Source organism: Quercus robur, chromosome 12 (assembly GCF_932294415.1).
Source record: "Quercus robur chromosome 12, dhQueRobu3.1, whole genome shotgun sequence".
Classification (NCBI taxonomy): Eukaryota; Viridiplantae; Streptophyta; class Magnoliopsida; order Fagales; family Fagaceae; genus Quercus; species Quercus robur.
In genome coordinates this window covers 14,180,237-14,196,192 of record NC_065545.1, presented here as the reverse complement: position 1 = coordinate 14,196,192, position 15,956 = coordinate 14,180,237, and the positions used below count along the sequence as shown (strand labels likewise).

Here is a 15,956-nt window from a genome sequence, read left to right as displayed (position 1 = left end):
TTAAACCAACAAAAAATTTCTAAAAACACAATAGAATGATGCAATATTTTCATAATACCTTTATAATTTTGTTATATTTTATTTTAACTTGTAAAGAATTGACAGCTCAGTGGTTTTGAAAATATTGTGACAACATCAAGATGTTTTAACATTTTTCACACAAAAAAATGTTATGTCCATGACATTTTCACAACAAATTATAAGTAGTAGGTTACTACAAGTTGTTATTGGTGGGCAAAAAAATAGTTTCATTAGTAAGTTTATATTAGAACTAATAACAATTTACCATATTTGATTTGTTATAAAAGTGTTGTGAAAATTATTGTGGACAAACCAAAAATAATATAGCAAATATGCTACAACTTTATGCATTCACAAAAAAAAAAAAAAAAAAAAAAAAAAAAAAAAAAAAGCCAGCAAAACAGTGAAAGTTAAAAAAACCAAAACTACAATAGCGAAATTACTGTAACTTTTTCCATTCACTCTTTATATATATATATATATATATAGAAATATACATTGCACTTACAATGTAAATTTATATGGTAAACACATAAAAATTGGTAAATGTTGTACACATTTGCAAATGTATATAATATTTGCTACTTTTTGTGTGTATATAATGTAAGCTTACATTACAAGTAAAAAGTAAACATATAAAGATCCTTTAAAAGAAAAACAACAAGCTCAAACCAAGTTGGTGATCTTGAAGGAAAAAAAAAAAGAGGAAAAATGCAAGTCACTAAACCAACAATACTGTTCATAACACTATTTATGAGCCTATTTGCTCTTTTTATATATAGAAAAAAAAAAAAGAGCACAAATTGATGACTGAAAAAAAAAAAAAATTTAAAAAGAGATGAATAATATATATTGAACAAACTAAAAATACTGTAATTTTTACACATTCACCCAACAAGTGTCACAACATTTTCAAAAAACATTTATTTTCAGTTGTAGTTGGTCACAATTTCATATTTTATTATTTTATTTTGACTTATAAGAAATTGACACCTCAATAATTGTGAAATTTGTTGTGTCAATATAACAATATATACGCGGGTTCTTATAAATATTTAAAAGAAAAGAAAAAGTACAAACGGAAGACTAAAAAAAAAAAAATATGACGTAGCTATTGTAGCTACATAGCCACTTGAACAAACCAAAGTGGCACTGTAGTAATTGTTCAAAACTTGGGAGAAAAAAAAAAATTGCTCACTACACCAAAAGGGACACTATAGAGGCATTGCCTCTTTTTATATAGTTAGTAGAAAAAAAAAAAACAAAAAAAACAAAAACAAAAACAAAAACAGTACATGTTGAAGAAACCAAAAGTACGTAGCTTTTACACATTCATCTAACAAGTGTCACAAAATTTTCATAAAACATTTATTTTCAGTTGTAGTGGGTCACAGTTTATATTTTATTATTTTATATTGACTTATAAGAAATTGACATCTCAATAATTATGAAAATATTATGAAATTTATTGTGTCAGTATAATAATATATACAAGAAAAAAAAAAGGTACAAACGGAAGACTAAAAAAAAAAAAAAATTGTAGCTACTGTAACTACCGTGCTACTTGGTACTCTATAGCTACGGTTCAAAACTTTAAAAAAAAAAAAAAAAAAAAAAAAAAAAAAAAAAAAAAAAAAAAAGGAGAGAGAGAGAGACAAAGTGGCTCAATAAACCAAAATGGCACTATAGAGGCAATGCCTCTTTTTATATAGTTAATATATATATATATATATATATAATAGGTGAAACTGAGAGAAACTCAAATTAAAATTCCAAATTAGAATTTCAATTTTATGCCATTTGTCCTATATTATTTATTCTTAAAGAGTTTTTTTTTTTTTTTTTTTTTTTTTTTACAAGATAGAATTTCTACTCTAACCTAATCTAAGTGTATATATGTGTGAAATATTCATAAATATTCTTTCAAATGAGTTATTAAGTACAAAAATTAAAGAGTCTAGAATGAATCATACCAAAAAAAAGTGCTTCACAGTTATAAAAAAAAAAAAAAAAAAAAAAAAAAAAAAAAAAAAAAAAAAAAAAAGACAATTTACATTTTATACCTAATAATATCCTTACAAAATTTTTTAAAGAGCTAACAAAATATAAAAATGACTATCAATAGTATTTAAATTATATATATAGGAATTGTATTAAACATCTTATTGTATATCTTTAAGTGTATCCATGTATATGCATGTGGTTACAAGCTAGTTTTGTTAATACATAATCTTTAATAAGTCTTAATATTTTTAGGTAGAACTATACTTCAGTTCATTTTCAACAAAAATAAAAGTAAAAACTTTAATAAACTAATACTAAACGGACATTTAGCAAAGAAAAGTGGTTAAAAAGCGTATACAAAGAATGGAAATGAGGCAATATTCAACCATGTTTTGTCTTGGGTACAAGCCAAAACATGGTTGAATATTTCCTAGAATGCATACAGCAAGCAAGTTACGCATTCATATGACCATGCACCTTAATCTCCTTTCCAAATGATATTTGAAAACCCCCAAAAAGGGGGGGGGGGGGGGGGGGGAAACCCAAATTATATTTGATTAGCTTCAGTTGAATTACTATGTATCCTAAAAGTTTAAATGGAGTGAATTTAATCATTTAGTTATTGGGTTAAACTCCCTCTCCCAAAGGACTACATCTTTATTATTTGAATTATGGATTGAGTAAATGATAGAGAGAAATAGAAAGTGAAAACAAATATTAATGTTATTCTGTATAACGGTCTACGTCAATATCAGAAAACCTTAAGATGTTGCATTTTTACTATATGAAAATCTGGTCATAATATCTGATAAAAAAAAAAAAAAAAATCTGGTCATAATAAACCTATTCATAAACATATAGAAACTAAACTAGACTAACCATAAAGTAACCTTATGATTCATTACAAGTTATGGTAATGCATTATGCAACATAATTATTGTAGTAGTCAAAGTTGTACATGTACATTTAATCCCTCTAGTTTTCATATTGTGATTTGTGTTATCATGAACTTATTGAATGGTATATATAATATTTAAGCTAACCCTGATCAATGCTTAAAGGTTATGGTAGCATAAGTAAGAGTTAAGGACTTAAGCTACATCATGAGTAAGTCTGGTAAGGATTCCAAATTCAATGAACTTGGATTAAAATAATGCGATGAATCTTCACCATTGAGTTATACAACGGACTTGGAACTTAGACCATGGTATCTTTAGCAGTTTCCAATAGCAGATGGTTCAGTTGCACTTGCACCATATGGGCACCACCACTTGACCATGGGTAGGGGTGGCAATTTTTATCCATATCTATGAATCCACCCATTATCCACCTTATTTGGATAAGTCTTAACCCAACCCATTTGAGTATTTGGGTTAAAAGGATAAAGACCCATTTGGTTATTTAATTGGATGAGTCTAAATGGATAAATCTACTAATACCCACTAAACTCATCTAAAATTTAAAATTAAATAAACCCACTAATACCCACTAAACCCTTCTAAAATTTAAAACTTAAATAAACCTCAGTCTCACTCTCAGTCTCACTCTCCCTCAGATTTTATCAGTAACCAAACACTTTCCTAAACACTTTAACCTCTAGATTTCTAAGCCCAAACACTTTCTCTTAGATTTTCTCAGTAACCAAACAAAATGAAATTCTAGAGAGAGAACCGGGATGGAATCGGAGTTCACCATTCCACTCTTTTCCTTGTCATTTGATTTCCCAAAGAAACTTTAGTGCCCTAACCCCAAACAAACTCACGTTCAAACACAGCAAAAAGAGAACAACATTGATTAGAGCAACAATGGAGGCCACGCAAAATGACGAAAATTCCCTTTCACAATCACAACCACAGCCACAAACTCTCTCGAAGAATGCTTAGAAGAAGCTGCTTAAGCAGCAGAGGTACGAAGCGAAGAAGGTAGAGAAGAAAGCGCACAGAGGTAGTGTATTAGCTTCGTCTTTGGTGAAGTTGGTTATGTTCTTAAGGACGTTCCTCACTTCACCGATTACATTCCTGACATCCCTGTCTGTATATCTCTCTCTCTCTCTCTCTCTAACGCTTTGTTTGGTTGCTGAGAAATGAAAGGGAAAAAAATGAAAGGAAAGAGAAGGAAAAAGTGATTTTTGAACTTTTTTTTTTTTGTTTTTGTTTTTTGAAGTTGACAACTTTAACTTTTTCTCTTTCTTTCTCTGATGGTCTGTTTGGTTGCTAAGTAAAATAGAGGGAATAGAAGGGAAAGAGGAAATGAAAGGAATATTATGACCTTCGGTGTGCTTGAGACTCTGTTTTGTTGCCAAGAAAAAAAAAAAGTCATTGTTTTTCCTCTCTATGTGGCTTTGTTTGGTTGCTGAGAAATGAATTTTATGAAGGGAAAATGAAAGGAAAGAACAGGAAAAGTGATTTTTGAACTTTTGAATTTTTGTTTTTAAAGTTTTTAACAAGTTATTTATTTATTTGGGTCATATTGGGTTAAATGGACGGGTTACTAATTAAATGGGTTGGACGGGTAATTAATAATTAATTTATATATAAACATGTCATAAATGAATAAATGAGTAATTATACACCCAACTCATTTATGACCCATACAAAAAGATTCCATACAAAAAGCCTTTGAACAAAATTAGATGTCACTTAAATGAAATCACACTCGCCAACAAACAAGTTGATCAGTGAACGGCAAAAAAAGCTTCCATACAAAAAGCCTTTGAACAAAATTAGATGTCACTGAAATGAAATCACACTCGCCAACAAACAAGTTGATCAGTGAACGGCAAAAAAAGCATCTTCTAGTGTGAAAGTATGGACTTCATGTCTTGTTGCCATTTTCTTATTCCCTTTTTTTTTTTTTTTTTTTCGTACACATTCTTTTCTACCCTTTTCATTAATTTTATTTATTTGATGGGATATTACATGTTAATCTTTTGATTGGACGTTGGATTAGAGAGAATATATGCGGGCATGGGAGGCAAAATATGAATGATACTATAAATATAAATTATTTTACAAAAAATTTTGCAAACTGTTAATGTGATAAATAATAATTGGTATATCTAAGTCTAATTTGTTGATATATCTCACATTCCAACTGATATAATAATGCAGAGTCACCTTGGAATTAATCAATTTGGTTAACTTTCTTCAAAATGTTATAAGAAAAATTCATAGCCTCGTGATTATTATCCTGAATTATTAGTTAAACTAGTGTATAACCCGTGTGCATGCAAGGTATAATTAAAAACAATTATAATTACACATATACATGGGTTCAAGTTATACATGACATAAGAGATACAAATTTTTTAAGTCATAGATGAGTGTTTTTATTTTTGGATATACACTAATACACATGACTTTACTTCTTTTTTTATTTATTGGGTTTTCTTTTATAGTTTATTTATATTAGACTCTTCGTCTTTTGCACATCATTAACTCCTCTAGATCAAAAATTAAAAAAAAAAAAAAAAAACTGAGATAGAATACATGGTGCAAAATTAAACAACAGTTGAAATTCAATTGCTTTAATTATATATAGATACTTTCAAAGTGCACTCGTTGAAAAAATTTGGCAAGTGCTCTACTTCTACCACAAGCTTTAGGCTAATCATGATAACAAGCAAAATGCTAGTTCTTTATTTCAGAGGATACAGGGAATAAAATTTGCACAATGCTTTTTACTTTGGAAAATCATACAAGTATGATGTGAGAAATGAAGAGAAGCCAAACTTTACAGCACATACATATGTCATAACCATGTCATTCTCTCAAGGGATTGTCCATGTATTAACAACAGTAACATCAACCATGCCCAGTCTGCTAGCGTCCAAATTTTAAGGCTTCACATATCTATTGGATTTTTTAATATTTTCCATTTTTACGGTAGTCGATAATATGATGAACCGTGAGAACCTAATGGTCAAAAAGTGAACCTTGACCATTAGGTTGTATTGCAGCAAGAATCATAAGGACTCTATTGTTTTCATCCCTGGAAGGTAACAGTGTTTCTGTAATGGCTTTTCTTGTACAAAAAAATGGGGCCATACATACAATTTGGGGTGGTTCATACATAATTGATGAGTTTACAAGCCATGTGAGATTTTTTACTTCATTACTCCATATTCCAATCCTTTGATTCCCTTCCAAACAACAACCTTGGCCTTTGCATTTGTACTTTCTTTTGGTATGTATTATGCTTTGAAAATTTTGTGATAATTTTAAACATACCCTGCCATGTTGCACCATTAAGTTATGGTTCTTGCCTTTGGATTTAAGTAGATTGTAAATTTTTGAACATACCCCGGTTCTTAGGTCTAACATAACATATCATAAAGCTAGAAGATGCATGACTACATGTTCAAGCGTATCCAACTTGATGGTCAAATTTTTTGGGGTCATAGAAGGAAAAGTTTAAGTTACATGATTAGTTGTGTATTATAACTATATATCTTAAAAAGAAAAAAAGTTCAAATGTATCATCCGCAAAAAATTTAACTTTGCATGAGCAATAAACTTATTATATTATCCATGATATTAAATCCCCATAAAATCCTTGATGAATCATTTTGCTTACCAATTGCAAATTGAATGTCCTTAAATTTGGTCTTATCAACTTCAACAATACTTTTTCCTTAATTTGTTTATCTCATAATGGATTTTTCCCCTTGTGGAAATCCGAAATTGTGAGGGGAATCAAATTTGTGGAAGTAATTTTATAATCTTGGACTTGAAGACAAGAAATAATTGGGGATAAGATTCCGCACGACCTTCTTGTCATTAATGCTACCCAGGATTTGTTGGATGATGCTTGCGTTGATATCATGCGTATATTCCATTAGAAATGAATTAAGAATCATAGCACATTCACATCAGAAGCTTAAAGTAATAGAGAAACCAAATGAAGAGATAAGGTCGGATACAAAAACACAAAATTTTCAGTTCAAATATATTTTATTCTATTCTATTTCCATCAAAAGGAAGAAAAGAAAAGAAAAGAAAAAATCTATCCAATCATAACAGAAACTCGGCTCCTATTGGTGAACATTACGGACACCACGGGATGATTAGAAATTTTATACGTTTTCTGGTTCAGTGAATGGCATATCCAATTGGCCTATAGTCTGCTTTTTTACTTTTCTGGCTATCATCTTGTAGGGCTTCCTCAATTGTTTAATTTGCAATTAGAGGATGATGCAATATTAGGAGGAAAATTTTATTAACAGAATAACAATTCTATCTACGAAAGTAATCATGGACACCATTTTATGATTTAACTGCTGATCCGTATTAATAAAAAAAATTGCATTTGTTGTCACAGCTGTTGAGCTGTACTGCATAATAATCTCACCAGCAGTAAGTACTTCAACACAGGTTTTGGAAATTAAGCAGAGTAGGGGTACATCAAAATAGATAAATATATTATACTAATTGATAAGGTTTTGGAAATTAAGCAGAGTAGGGGTACATCAAAATAGACATATATTACACTTCTTAATATATATGCTCATGGATTATCAAAAATAATATATAAGCTTATGTTTATAACAATTATTTCAGATAATCATTTGTGTATTATTACAGTCTCATTCAAAATTAAGAGCATTTCGCTATAAATTATTTAAAAGTTTTATAACTCAATTAACACCTCCATATTTCTATTTGGAAATCTCTTCATATCCCATTATATCATCCAATTATCCCAAAAAAAAAAATTATGGATAATATTTATATGCATGCCACATCGTTATGTGTTTTATATGGTTATGCTAATCTGTTTTTTTTTTTTTTTTTTTAATAAAAAAGATTAGAAATACTTATGCTAAATATAGTATAATATACCGCATGTCTGCAACACCCACTTAATCTGCAAAATGCAGGATGAGTAGACGCCAAAAACAACGCAAAGCTCAAAAAAGGCAAAAACGAAACCCATTTACTCGGCACACAGATATATGCTAGGAACCTTCCTCGCCCCTTTCCTAAACCCCAAACCCCCCCCCATAAATGCATGATAAAAACCCCTTCTCCGGTCTCTCACTCTCACTCATCCACTTTCATCAAACACTCACAGACTCACTGACACACGCACTCACTTTCTCTCTCTCTCTCTCACTCTCTCTTATGGAGGCCAACGCAAGCTATGCTTTCAACGGAAAGATCATGCTAGCTACAGTGATCACTTTCTTTGTTGTTGTATTCATCTTGATATGCTTTCATACCTACCCTTGTTGCTACTTCAACAACAATCACAACAGTCGCCGTCGCCGCCGTCGCCGCAGCCGCAGAGCCAGCCAGCTTTTCCTAGAAACTATTACTAACTACACCAGCGCTGATGATTCTGTCTCAAAACACGGCCTTGACCCTTCAATCCTCAAAGCCATCCCTACTTTCACCTACTCCTCCAAAACCGACTCGCTAGAATGTGCCGTGTGCTTGTCCGAGTTTGAAGATGATGACCAAGGCCGAGTCTTGCCCAAATGTGAACATACTTTTCACGTTGAGTGCATTGATACGTGGTTCCAGTCTCACTCTAGTTGCCCACTCTGTCGAGCTCCGGTTCAGGCCGATATTCCGGAGTCAAAACCCGAAATTTTGGCCGAAACGAAGGGTGAACCTTCCGGTTCTTGTGCAGAACCGGGTCAGGTGGGAGCATCTGAAATGGGTTTCTCTGGTTTTTCGCAGCAGGTGAGTTTGGTGGCCTCCGGTGGCCAGAGAAAGCCATTGGAGCTGGTGGGTATAGTTGTGGAGGTACCTAGGCCGAGATTGTTGGATGAGATGGGTTTGGGTTCGCCCGGTGGACACGGGCTGAAGAATCCGGGTAATCGGGTTATAACTTTGAAGAGGATCTGCAGTATATAAGTGTGAATGCTCCGAATCTCCTGAATCGGAAAGTTAAGACCCGCAATGGAAACTTGTTTCCTGTTATAGTAGGAACACGTGGCAGTTCATTTTGCATGCGTGGCAAACGTATACAATGTTGATCTTTTTTGAGGAAGTATTCAATTTGATCTTGGATGTTGGTCTTACCCTTGTGGGACTGGGGAATGTAGATACAGATACTAATTTAATATAGTTTTATTGTGTATTCCTCTAAGGGAAATGTTAACGAGTGTCCTTAGGACACTGGTTAATAATTCAATTAAAGTAAATTTTGACATCAATTTTATGGAAAATAAAAAAAACTGTCAAAATATTAATTTTTTTTTTTTTTTAATAATTGGATTTTTAACTAGTTAATTGGATTCTTAACTAGTGCTCTGAGGGCACTCGTTAGAATGACCCATTTAAATATTGGAAGTAGGGATTGCAATTTTTCCCCGCCTCGCTTGACCCGCCCCTCCCCGCTTTGCCCCGTGCCGGTTTTCTCCGCCCCGCAAAGGTGGTGGGGCAGGGATGGGGCGAGATTTTAGACCCGCACCACGGGGCGGGGCAGGGATGGGTTTACACTTTTTAGACCCTCCCCGCCCTGCCACGCATTAATAAGGGTTAAATTGTAATTTTATCGTATCCTAAAACCCTACTATTTAAACAAAAATATCATCAGCTTATTTTATTCTACCTAACGTGGCTCTACCTCTTTTTTCTCTCTAGCAAAGTTGGAAATAAGGTACCAATTTTAACTTTTTTTTGTCTTTATTATAAACAAATTTATATACTATTGAATTGCTGATTTCATTCATGATTCATAAGATATTTCTCAACTTACTTTTCATCATGAACATAATATAATTTTTTTTTAATGAGTTATGGGTCTGTGGCTCTAAATATGTGTCTGTGTCATTGTTTTTGTAATTTTGTATGGACATTTGACTGCTTAACAACACTGCTTCTTTATGTTTGTTAAAATCCATATCTATTTTACAAGCTGGGTTTTTGTTTTTTAATTTTTGGAGAACAAGATGATGAGGGTCAGGGATATGTTTCCCGATTGGTTTGATTGCTAATATGATGGCATCAATCATGTACTAGGCTACTAGCTCTAGTTGTTCGTTCTTGTTCTCCACGCAAAAATTATTTACAATTTAATTTTGTTTTATGTATTTTTATTAAAAAATATAAGGTACAGGTTTTTTTTTTTTTTTTTTTTTTTTTGAAAGGGGTACAGGCTTGAGACTTTGTCCCATTCTCTATGAAATAGTCACGAAATGGGAGGAATTAACTAATGCATACTACTAACTACTTAGTATAAAGGAGATTTGTTTTAGTGTTTTTTAGGCCAATGAAATATGAATACCCATTTGTGTATGTGCTACGGGTGCTATGATTTTTAATTTAATTGTTTAAGGACGTTGCTAAATATATTTTAATTGTTTAACAACGTTACCAAGGAGATTTATTTTAATTTTTTTTTCGTTCCCATTATTTTATATTATCTCTGTTGGAGAAATATAGTTTGTCCATTACTAAGTTGCTAAATTAACATTAGGAAAAAAATGACTTCACATGAAAACATTGGTAGCTCCAATCCATCTGGCAGCAATCAATTTCCTTTGATAGTGGATGAAGATAATACAACCCCGTCATCACCTCTGTTGAATATGCCAAACAATGTCTAGGCAGTCCAGCCTAGCAATGAAATAATTCAAGAAGAGGGAAAGTACAAATCAATTGTTTGGAATCATTTTAAAAGAAAGAGAGTTGATGAGAAAGACAAGGCTGAGTGCAATTATTGTAAGAAATTGCTAGTAAGGGGATCCAATTATGGCACTAAACATTTGCATGACCATGTGAAAATATGTCCAAGGAGAAAGTTTCAAGACATTAGGGATATGAATCAAAAAATTTTGGCGATGGATCAAAATAAAGTGGATTCAATGGCGGGTGTGAATACTTATAATTTTGATCAAAATGTATCAAGAAATGAATTTGCTCGTATGATCATCTTGCATGAGTATCCCCTCTCTATAGTTGACCGCATTGGTTTTAGAAAATATTCAACTTCTCTTCAACCATTGTTCAGGATGGTTTCTAGGAACACAATCAAGAAGGACATTTTGAGCATCTATGAGAAAGAAAGGGAGAAATTAAACCATGAAATTGATAAGAATCAGAGTAGAATTTCTATTACCACTGATATGTGGACTTCACAAAACAAAAAGCAAGGGTTTATGGTTGTAACAACACACTTCATTGATGGTTTGTGGAGATTACAAAATCGAGTTATGAGGTACTTTTTTAAAAGTATATATTCATTTTTATGTTTCCATTAAATTCTTTTCAAATGTTTTATGAACTTAAATCATTAAAAAAAAAATTGATTATTTCCTTATAAAAAAATGATTATTTCCTTATAAAAATAATAAAATAATATGCTAACACAAACCTATGAGTAGCCTATTAGGCCTAACTCGATAGCCTAGCCCACTAAAGACAAAATAGACATTACCCATGGACGGAGGTTTTCTCTTTCAGTCAAGCCCGACGATGCTCGTTAACTAGTTAATAGCTCACTATGTAAAACCCATTGTGCCCATGGGCCAAGTAAAAATGGGACAGGCCAGCCTGACCTGACCCATTAACGACCTTTAGTACACTATATACCACCTTATAAGGTTTTTATTTGAATCCAATTAATTGTTAGGTATTATGAAAAATATAAAAAAGTTATAAAAAAATCAGGTACTTGTTTTTTCCCAATAAATTTTTTTCATAAACTAATGCCCTTAAAGCATCAATTAACTTATCAACTGGTAAAATTTTTTATGGTTGAATAAGAGATTTAGGATTCAATTTTCGTTTACACCAAAAAATCGATTGGTGTCTTGATCTTATGATAAAGAGCTATCATTTGATGTAGATGTCATAAGTTGAAACTTTCAAAAAAAAAAAATCTATTTTTTTTTTACCACCTAGAGTGACATATGGCCTACAAAATAATCTAGAGTTAATTTGGCATTCATATTTTTCAGTAACTCTATATTACTTAAAGGTGAGGAAAAAAAGGGGTCTGCACTCTGTAGTATTGCATGGGTCATTTTCTATTATGTAGTGCTGTATTTTTTAGAATACAGTTATTTTTGAAACTGATTCTAAGCTATGCATTGATTTGAGGCGCTGCAAAATCCAAATGGGAAGGCTCTTTGGAGAATTGCTCATTGTATTGCTGTAACTATAAGGTTAGCTAAAGGCTTTCAGCAGGTGTATTCATTTAATTGGGTTAAAAGAGAAGCCAACTGTGCCCCTCATGTGCTTGCTACTTGGTCTCTAAGGTGTCATCATTTTGGTTCCTTTTGATATCAGTTCTGGTCTTCAGGATTTTGTAAATGTTGTTTTTTCTGAGGTCAATTTATAGTTTTTTTCTGTAAATGTTGTTTGGTCTGTGTGATTAAATTGTAGTTTTTTGCTGTACTGCTTTCTGTTCCTTTTGATAAAAATTTATCCTTTAATAAAAAAAATGTATTTTTTAGGATACAGTCGATCCTTTGAATTTCTTTAACTTTTTTGCTTTTGTCTCATCTTTCAAAGGAGTTAGGCCTCTCACGAGCCTATCCAATATTCATTGGGCTTTCTACGGGGTTGCTCCCCTTTGCGGGCTTTCTACAGAAAGCCTTTTCAACAATTCTTCTTTTGCAGGGCTTAGTGATATCATCTTCGGTCTTTTCCATACTTTACTTTTTGATTTGGACCTTTGCTGTTAGGGATGGGCTTGTACCTTTTCAACAAAATTATAAAATCTTGTTCCATTTAGATATTAGACAATTGCCTGAATTGCCAAAGGGAATAGCGGGCTCTCATTACAGGAATGTGGGTGCTGTACAGTTAGGGGCCGTAGGGTAGGCCCATGGGCTCAAGTTGCGTTAGGATAAATCAGCGAAATTACATAACACATCTGGCTTATTAATCAAAGGCTTTGTATTGTGTGTGTGTGTGTTTTTTTTTTTTTTTTTGGTGGCACCGGACATGCTATGATGCAAATTGGACTGAATCATATCGTGTCCACTACAAAAAGACACTGAACACAAGCTTCACCTTAAGTTATATCTGATTTATTTTTTTGTTTTGAGAACTCAGCAACTTCCATTTATTTTTTTGGTTTTTGTTTGTTTGCTCGTTTGGTTTTTTGAGAAACAAACCAGTTTCTATTTACTGGTTCAACCATTAATATAATTCCTGACCTTAATTATGCATGATACCTGCTCCTAAATTTATGGTCAAGAACTAAATTTAGTTCAAGCACGTAGAAGAAGTGTACAAACCGTGTTTTTAATTACTTCGTTACAAACCAACCTCATTGTGAGGCTAAGCGCATCTCTCCATTCTAAAACAAATTAACCACCAAGCATTCATATAATTGATTCATAATCACAAGCACCTCTAAAACTCTCCCTTCAACAACAAAAAGCGAGCACAAACAAAAAGAAAAACTACAAAGAGATCAGAGAGAGAAAAGAAGAAAGAAAGAAAGAAAGAAAGAAAGAAAGAATGAAGCCCATTGCAACCTTTTTCTTTGTCTTTACACTATGCCTCTTAATTGTGCTGCCACAAGAGATTGCTGCAAATCAAGAGGGTGTGGTCACCGAGCAAATTCAGCAAGCTTGTGAACACACAGCTCACAAGCCTCTGTGTCTCTCAACCCTATCGTCTGACCCAAATAGCCAACAAGCCACCAACCTAACAATCCTGGCTCAGGTTGCACTCTCTATCGCATCCCAAAATGCCTCAGACATCACTGACTTGGTTAAGACGTTGGTAAATGACCAGAGTTTAGAGCCTCGTGTTCAGCAAGCCCTAGCTGACTGCTTGGACCATTATCTTGACGCAGCTGAACAGCTTGATGACTCGCTTGCTGCTTTGAGTGTGGGTGCCCATGAAGATCTCAAAACTTGGGTGCATGTAGCCATTGGTGATGCTGGTTTATGTGACGCAGGGTTCAAGGGACTCAAGGAAAACGTGATGCTTCATAAGAACAAAGTCTTTCACCACTTATGCCAGAATGCCTTAGCCATCGCCGAGGTCTCGGTCTCAGCAGCTGGAAAGTGAATTTTCATCAAGTAGTCTCTCAATTGGTGCTAAATGCTTTTACTTTTTGTCCCTAGGAGCTCGTTTCTATATTATGTTTTCTTTACTTAACATTGCTCTGTTATTATGTTATATTGTGATTGACGATTGAAGTAATCATGGGTTTGCCTGTCATATTTTACGTGTTGAGACTTTCAATTATGTTGTAACAACAAGATATTGTGGTATTATGTACGAGTTTTTTGATGCCATATCTCACTAGGGTTAGTTTAAGATTTTCAAAATGTTCATGCAATAATAGTCCCACGTTCAAACAAATAAAAGTCTACGCCCATAAAAGGAACATAGTGATTTGACAAGAAGGATACATCCATGGACAATCATTACATAAGAAAATTTCAATATAAACAAGAAGATTGCAATAATGGCACAAAATCTCAAAAAAAAAAAAAAAAAAACTAAAACCCAAATACACCTATGAATCTCCCTCATAAAAATGGGTGATCGGTTTTGACATGAAATCATTTATACTAAACTTAATGACCACAATTTTTAGTTTCAATTTTCAAAAATAGAAAGAATTTAATTATTCTTGGCCCTAAAAAATGTGATGTTTCCTAAAATTACTACAAATTTTACTATGAAAAAACTTATAAATTGATGTGACAATAAATAAGATTAATTTCACTTCAACAAGATATATAATAGATGAATATTTGAATTACTTTTTATGATTGATAACACATCAGTTTATAAAACTTATGTAGTAAAATTTATAGTATTTTTAACATTACTCATTCGCTTGGGTTTTGTTAAAATAGTTGAGGAAAAAAATGTACAATTTACGTATTCCTGTTATGGAGAAATCAAACTGGGCTTACTACATTTAGAAATAGTAAAAGCTAACATTAGATGAACAAAGTTACCATTTTAGAGGAATCTCCTCTAACCCACTTTGTGATGATTTATAAGATTTTCTATGTATATTATTTAAATAAGTCAAATAACTCATTAAAAAATATTATGTGACTAAAACTACATACAGATGGTCTCTTTAATCACCACATAATAGGTTTAAGGAAGATAACTTAAATCAATTTATGGATAAACTTTTTTCATATTAAATACCCTTTAAATTGAAAGTTGTTCTAAAAAAAAGGAAAATGTTTGGCTTCAAACATATTGTGGTTGGGCATTGCATATGAAAGGAATTAATATCATTTTCCTATTGTTGGTTGGGCTCCAAACATATTTGAACCAAACTTTGTCTCTTAAAAATAGATTGCAGTAAAAAAAAAAAAAAAAAAAAACTCAATCTTAAATAATGCTATATATTCACTTCAACACACGTTAACCAGACTATTTTTTTTAATAAAAAACACTTATTGTCCCACACATTTGAGAGCCATTCTCTATATATTGGGGGTCCTTGACCATGGAGTAAGTGACTTAGGCACAAACTGAAAAATCTTGGGGTTACCAGCATAAATTTGCATTTCTACTCTTCTCTTCCTAACATAAAGATGATGTCATTCAGCATATGTCATCAAAGTGATGATGCGATCAAGTATGATATATAATATAATTATATGATTAATTTAAAAATCTTGCATACTTTGTTGCGGATCTTCGTTTTGATTAGTAAAATGCGCAAACTCCTGGGTGGTGATTTACATGTGGGCATATCGCGGTCTAAATGGATCATGTTTCCCTCTTTCTGTGTGCAAGTTTGGCAAGTCCATTAAAAGCCAACCTTTTGGCCTTTTCGTTTATTTTGACCAGTTCCATACCAATCTTTGTTTTCTTTCTCCTTTTCTGAACTACTTTTAGTTTTAACAAGCAAGTAATTTCAAACACAGTACTCCAACCATCAATAACCCAAATGAGTTTTGTCAATAAAGAGAGTTGCAAATGACTTTAACTCTTCCTCAATGAAAGATACCGAATATTTATTTTATTGTTAGAAATATG

The 15,956-nt window shown here is 32.4% G+C and overlaps 2 protein-coding genes across 2 annotated transcripts; both read left to right on the top strand.

The window, feature by feature from the left end:
* Positions 1–7,931: 7,931 nt before the first annotated feature.
* On the top strand, positions 7,932–9,120 carry LOC126709910 (RING-H2 finger protein ATL64). The gene has a single exon (XM_050410278.1). It carries the CDS (start codon positions 8,031–8,033, stop codon positions 8,883–8,885), a length of 855 nt encoding a protein of 284 aa, XP_050266235.1. The 5' UTR covers positions 7,932–8,030; the 3' UTR covers positions 8,886–9,120.
* Positions 9,121–13,448: 4,328 nt separating this feature from the next.
* On the top strand, positions 13,449–14,006 carry LOC126708168 (pectinesterase inhibitor 3-like). Its single transcript, XM_050407975.1, has one exon. The coding sequence runs from the start codon at positions 13,449–13,451 to the stop codon at positions 14,004–14,006; it is 558 nt and encodes a 185-aa protein (XP_050263932.1).
* Positions 14,007–15,956: the final 1,950 nt, after the last annotated feature.